General features: G+C 65.3%; 2 protein-coding genes across 3 annotated transcripts in view; one reads left to right on the top strand and one right to left on the bottom strand.

The window, feature by feature from the left end:
• The window catches only part of HIPK4 (homeodomain interacting protein kinase 4), a 3,745-nt gene extending 3,454 nt beyond the window's left edge, over window positions 1-291 (top strand). The window contains exon 2 of the mRNA XM_085319479.1: window positions 257-291. Within this exon, the coding sequence (XP_085175605.1) occupies window positions 257-291 (35 nt within the window). The remainder of the gene's footprint in view (window positions 1-256) is intronic.
• On the bottom strand, window positions 14-5,292 carry PLD3 (phospholipase D family member 3). Of its 2 annotated transcripts, XM_085319486.1 has the most exons (13): window positions 5,118-5,292; window positions 4,954-5,026; window positions 4,659-4,706; window positions 4,128-4,279; window positions 3,501-3,684; window positions 3,092-3,212; window positions 2,851-2,978; window positions 2,332-2,532; window positions 2,089-2,228; window positions 1,234-1,399; window positions 952-1,051; window positions 548-780; window positions 14-390 (listed from the first exon to the last, which is right to left on the bottom strand). In XM_085319486.1, the coding sequence occupies exons 1-12, from the start codon at window positions 5,129-5,131 to the stop codon at window positions 581-583; spliced, it is 1,527 nt and encodes a 508-aa protein (XP_085175612.1). In that variant the 5' UTR covers window positions 5,132-5,292; the 3' UTR covers window positions 14-390; window positions 548-580. The 2 variants fall into 2 exon arrangements, with proteins under 2 accessions (XP_085175612.1, XP_085175611.1); XM_085319485.1 differs by having other exon boundaries at window positions 14-780.
• Window positions 5,293-5,926: the final 634 nt, after the last annotated feature.

The raw sequence follows: 5,926 nt of genomic DNA, 5'->3' as shown, positions 1-5,926 counted from the left end.
AGACCCGTGCAGCTTCCAACACCCGCCGTTTAATGTGAACTTGTGAACTAACAGCTACATAGGCAAACGTCCAGAAAAACGGTTCTGCACCCACAAAGGATTTGAAGAGCGACATGTGGTGCTTTCCTGCACAGAACGGGGCGGCCRGACCCCGCGGGGCTGTGACCGGCACCTCTGCCCCGGCACCCCGCTGCGAAGCTTTAACCGTCGCCCCGGCGGGTCCTTGCGAGTCTGTGCATCCACGCACTGCTCCTAGATCCTGCAGAACTGGCGCTTGCTGAACGAACATAACGCATGGACCTGTGCTGGCGGGCGGCATCCAGCTGCAGAAACCCCTTGTGGCACGGGCGGATAGGTAAAGTCCGTCCCAGGACAGAGGGAACGATGCATCTGAGGGAGGAAAAGCAGCTCACGCCCTCTCGGCGGTGGGAAGGGATGCAGAGAGCCCCGTGTCCCCGACGCCACCGGGACTCGGTGCCTCTGCGGCGCTGGTGGAGATCGAGGACGAGATGGGGGTGTCTGAGCCGTGGGGGGCCGGGCCCGATACCGGTTCTCCVTGGCCACGCCGGGGCACCGGCGCCTAGTGGAAGCTGCACATGCGCTGCCACTGCTCCACGTTGTCGATGTCTGTGCTGTACTGGGAGCTCCAGTCCCGCTCGAACACCGCCTGCAGCTGCCCCCGCACGGTGTCCGTCCCGCTGGCGCGGTCCTCGCTCTCGTTCACAACGAGGGCCGATCCCGCCGTCCGGACAAAGTAGTCCCCCGACCAGTTGGATGTCCCTGGGGAGAGAACCGGGGGGGAAGAGCCACCGGCAGCAGGTTTATTTAGGGGGACAGGACGCAGAGGTACCGGCAGCTGCACGGTACCGGTGGGGATCTCTATCGCACGCATGCTGCACGCTGGGTGCTGCATGCCGGCTGCAGGGTGCTGCATGCCGGTGCCGTACTCACCGATGTAGGCCACCTTCTCCGTGACCATGTACTTGTTGTGGTTCACCCGGGCGTAGGGGATCTTGGCCTGGGCTGCGCTTGCCGGCACCACGAAGAGTCTCTGCAGGATGGAAAGAGACCATCAGCCGTGGGGAACAAGCCGCCCAGGGCGAGCAGAGGGGCCAGGCCAGCTCCTGCCCTGCCGCAGAGGCCGCCGGCTCGGTCGCGCCTCGGCAGAGCGCCAGGCGAGGTGGTCGTGCCGTGCCATCCCAGCCCCACGGGTGCCCGCGGCGCGGTACCCACCACCTCCATGCTGTAGTGCGTCTTGTTGTCGGCGAGGGCGGCCAGGGACTTCAGGAAGGGGAACATCGCTGCCTTGCTGTGCCGCCAGCAGCCCACCAGCAGCCGGACCTGCACTTTGCGCTCGTAGACCGCTTTGCGGAGGTGGTTATCGATCACCGGCCAAAACCTGGGGAGAGGAACCGCGCTGCCTCACCCGCTAGGCCACCGTTACMTCCAGGGTGCTGGGAAGCGGCTGGTTGGAGGGGACTGCACAGCTGCTAAAACAGCACTTCTGCCTGCCGGGTTTGGAAGAGTCGCCAGGCTCTGGAGCGCGGGGCGCAGCAGGGGCCGAGCCCGCTCGCAGGGCTGCTGCGGGGCTCCCAGGAGCACCGACCCGCGGGCACCGCGCTCAGCCCTGGCCTCGGCCCCGGCCCCGATGGCTGCTGCGGGCAGAGGGGTACGGTTTGCACCAGGATTAGGGCTAGGGTCAGAATTAGCACCAGGATTAGGGCTAGGGTCACGTTCAGGGTTAGGGTTAGGTTTAGGCTTAGGCTTAGGATTAGGACTAGGGTTAGGGTCATGGTCAGGATTAGAGTCAGGGTTAGGGTTCGGGCTAGAGTCAGGGTTCGAGTTAGAGTTAGGGGTAGGGTTGGGTTGGAGCTAGGGGTAGGGTTAGTATCAGGATTAGGGCGAGGGTCTGGGTTAGAGTCAGGGTTCATGTTAGTGTTAGGGTCAGGATGAGGGTTAGGGTCACGCTCATGCTCATGGCCAGGGTCCAGGTTAGCGTTAGGGTCAGGGTCACGGCTGGCTTTGGGTAGGCATCGTGGCATGCCGAGGGGGCAGCCTGTGCAGGAGCCGTGCCGTGCACGGCCATACCTCTGGGGGTGCGAGAACTCCATGGTGGGCTGGTAGCTCATCACCGCGATGTGCACGAACTCCTTGGCGGCGTCGATGACGCTGAGGAGGGCATGGAGGTCCTCGGTCCGCCCCGGGGCGCAGAGGGCCGGCGGGGCGCTCTGCAGGACGGTGCAGAGGGTTACGCACCTCGCCAGGGCTCCGGCTCCGCAGCCAGTACCCGAATCCTCTGCAACACCGCAGAGCCAGCGCGCCGGGGCTTACCGAGAAGTAGACGCTGGCTCCTGTCTCGTTGAGCCTCAGTTCCAGCGGCGTCTCCATGTTGAAGGTGGTGGAGTAGTTGTCCGGCCACGGCACCGGGATGGAGGCGTTGGGAATACCCAGCGCCCAGTAGGCTTCGAACACCTTGCTCAGGTCCTGGGCCAGGCAGCTGCAGTTGTAGACGGCCACACCCAGCTCCTTCACCTGCGGCAAGCGGGACCGCGGCTCCGTCACGGCACCGGACAAGGAAGCTTCCCGCAACTGACCCTGTCTCCGCTATTGGGGGTGTTTCACCCTGCGGTGGGATCCGGCAGCAATCATGACTGTGGGGCTGTGCTGCCAAAGGAGGGTCCTGGCACCGCAGCAATTCCCTCCCCTCTCCAAGGCAGGCAAGGAGCAAAGGTGCTCCAGGGAGCAGGGCTGTTTTCCGCTTCCTGGACGCGTTCAGTGGCCGCAGTCTGGCCCCGTAGCATCCTCCCCGAGCCGGGCTTCGGTGCGTTAAATCGGTGCCCTTGCGCTCACCTGGGTCAGGGACCGCCAGTCCATGTTGGCGCTGCCGATGTAGAGGTGGGTGCTGTCGACGATCCAGAGCTTGGTGTGCAGCACGCCGCTGGTGAGCCGGTGCATGTCGACCGCCCGCACCGCAGCCCCTGCGGGGCCAGAGAACAGGCATCTCCCTCGCTGGCTGCATCCCCCCAGCTTTGGGGGTGCCTCCGGGTTTCCCCCTCGTGCTGGCGTCGAGCCGCCCCCCCCTGCTGCTCACCGCTCTGCTCCAGCGCCTGCAGATCGTGCAGGGGCGACTTGGAGGAAGGGGTGTTGACTGCAACTCGCACAGAAACGCCACTCTTGGGTAACTCCAGCAGTTCTTCCAGGATTTGCTCACCCTGGTTGGAAAGTACAAAAAAAGAGGAAGTGGTTAAAAATCTCAGGGACATTCGAAAACAGGGCCTGCYGCCTGAGATGGGCATGCCCAAAGAGCCAGGCCGGCTGCAAGCCTTCGGCTTTGCTCACAGGCGTTYGCATGTGATACATCAATTGTATCAGAGGAGGCTGCACAGGTTGAGCTGGCGTCATGCAAATCGCCGCGCTGCTGGCGTGAACTCGGCTGGCTGAGCCCTGCCCTGCAGCCAGCTCCGGCCAGGAGGACGCTGTGAGGCGGCGCCGGTCTGTACCTGGGCGGCGGAGGGCTCCTGCGTGTGCGTGTCCTCGTTGGTCATGGTCCAGTAGAAGGCTGCGATATCCAGGCTCTGCTTGGCGCTCCCGATGAGGCTCATCCACGTGTCAAACGTGGATGGGTTCACGGGCCCGTCACCGCTGTATGTCATCCCCTCGGGGATGCTCTCGACGAGCACGATCCTGGTGAGGAAAGCACGGACGGCAGCTCACTGCAACAGCAGCTCAGGGCAGCGATAGCTTGATGCAGTGATAGCTCGTTGCAATGACAGCTCAGTGCAACAGCAGCTCACTGCAACAGCAGCTCAATGCAGCGATAGCTTGATGCAATGATAACTGGATGCAATGACAGCTTGTTGCAACGACAGCTCAGTGCAACAGCAGCTCAATGCAATAACGCAACGACAGCTCGTTGCAACCATAGCTTGTTCCAACAGCAGCTCAATGCAAGCATGGCTCAGCGCAGGCAATGGCTCAATGCAAACGGCAGCTCAGTGCAAAGAGTTGCAGCCCTGTGCCTGWGCCGCACGCCGGGGCTTGTCTCTGGCAGGTGCAGCACAGCAGCGCGGGCTGGGACACGGAGGGYGTCGGGGAAGCGTGGAGGAGCCTGCGCTTGTCTTGCTCACCAGCACGGGTCTCTGCAGGAGCTGCCTACGGTGCGGACACTGCCTCTGCCTCCCGGAGGAGCCGAGCCCAACCACACACTGAAGAGGTGGATGAAGAGCAGGCAGGAGAGGATGGTGACGAGGATGCCAACCAGCAACACGCAGCGGGAATACTGGACAGACAGGTTTCAGCGTGCAGAGAAGAAAAAACTGCTTTTACTGGCTTTAAACTCACCTCCCACCGGCCGAGAGCCCCCTTGTTCTCGCACTGGGGGATCTGGTGGACGACAGCTCCGTGTTTGGCCGCTGCCRGCCCCCTGCACCCACCCTTTGCAGGGGGAAGCTCAATGAGAGGCTCCATGTGCCAGTGAGAGAGGCCAAGGAGGAAGAGGAGGAGGAGGATGGCCCCGAATCCATCCGGCAGCAAATTCAGCCCCRGCTCAGGGCAACTGGTAGTTGCACAACTGCTCCCACAACCGGAGCATGCCCAGGACGAGCAGGGCCGCCGCGCAGCGCCACGATTTCCCGGCCTGGCGCCTCGGGGGGATTTACCTTCCGTGCCAACGCCGGYGGCTCCTCCAGCTTCTCCAGCGGTTCCAGCTGCGGAGGGGACAGAGCGGGTCGGGGGGTCTGAGCCAGCCCGGGGGATCCCCAACCCTGTTCCCAGCCGGGCTGTGGGTTTTGCCTGACGTTTGCAAATCCCGCAGACRCCAACAGCCCCGGCCAAAACTGCCGCCCGTTTCTTCCTGCAAGCGGCCGCGGGGTCTGCGCAGGGTGGGGGGCTACGGGGCGCCGCAGCCCGGCAGCGGACGGGCACGGAGAGGTGGGCCCGGCGCCTGCGTCGTACCTGCTCGTAGGCCACGTACGGCTTCATCGCGGGCGGAGATGGGAGGCGAGCCCCGGGCGCCAGCGCAGCACGCCTGGGACGAAAAGCGGACGCGGTCTGCGCGGCGGCCCCAGCGAGCGACGCGCGTGGGCTTGCGACGCCCCGGTGCCGGCGCGGCCCCTTACCGGTCCCGCGGCATCGGCCTGGGCGGATCTTGCACGGCTTCTCGCTCGCCGGGGAGCGCGAGCCCGCGTTCAGCTCTCCCAYGAGGAGCTCAGCCCGTCCGTCCGTCCGTCCATGGCTCCGGGAGCTGCAGCCTGGCTGGCGCCGCGCACGCGACGCGTTGCACAAGGGCCTGACTCAGGGAACCGCCTCGYTCACGTGCCCCTGCCGAGTTTCACGGCTCCGGCAGCGCCGGGAGGGGAAGTTTTTCTGCAATAGTGATTGCAGCTTGCTGGGAAAACACCCGGACCGGCCTCCCGCTCCCCCCGCGCTCGGGCTCGGGGCGGCCAGGCCCGGCCCGGGCAGCGATACGGCATCGCACGCCGCTGCGGCGTCGCTCCCGCCGGGAGGCTGCCGGCTCCGGCGCCCCGGGAACCGGGGAGGAGGCTCCGCGGCYGCTTCTCCTCCCGGAGGTGGAGCCTGGTTTCTGGTGGTGCCCGCGGGTCCGGATGCGGGAGGGCCGCGCGGGCAGGATCCTCCTGGAGCCGGAGCCGGGGGAGGCTGGGGGGGGGTCCCCGAAATCYGACCCTTCCCCTTCCGCCCCCCGTGCAGTGGGGCTGGGCGGGGGTCGGGGCTGGCGGGGGTAGGGCTGGGCTGGGGGTGCGGGGCCAGGGTGCTCTGCCCTCTGGGGCTGCCCCCCTCCCTGGCCGCGGCTCGGGCTGCACCCAGGGCCAGGGACGTGTTTAGGGGCAGGGTCACGTTTAGGGTCATGTTTAGGACCATGATTAGGGTCAGGATTCTGTTTAGGATCACGTGCAGCGTCACGCTCAGG

The sequence above is a fragment of the Rhea americana genome, unplaced genomic scaffold, assembly GCF_003343005.1.
Source record: "Rhea americana isolate MKP2758 unplaced genomic scaffold, rheAme1 scaffold_591, whole genome shotgun sequence".
Lineage (NCBI taxonomy): Eukaryota > Metazoa > Chordata > Aves > Rheiformes > Rheidae > Rhea > Rhea americana.
The sequence above is the reverse complement of the archived record's forward strand: the minus strand, read 5'-3'. Positions and strand labels throughout refer to the sequence as shown.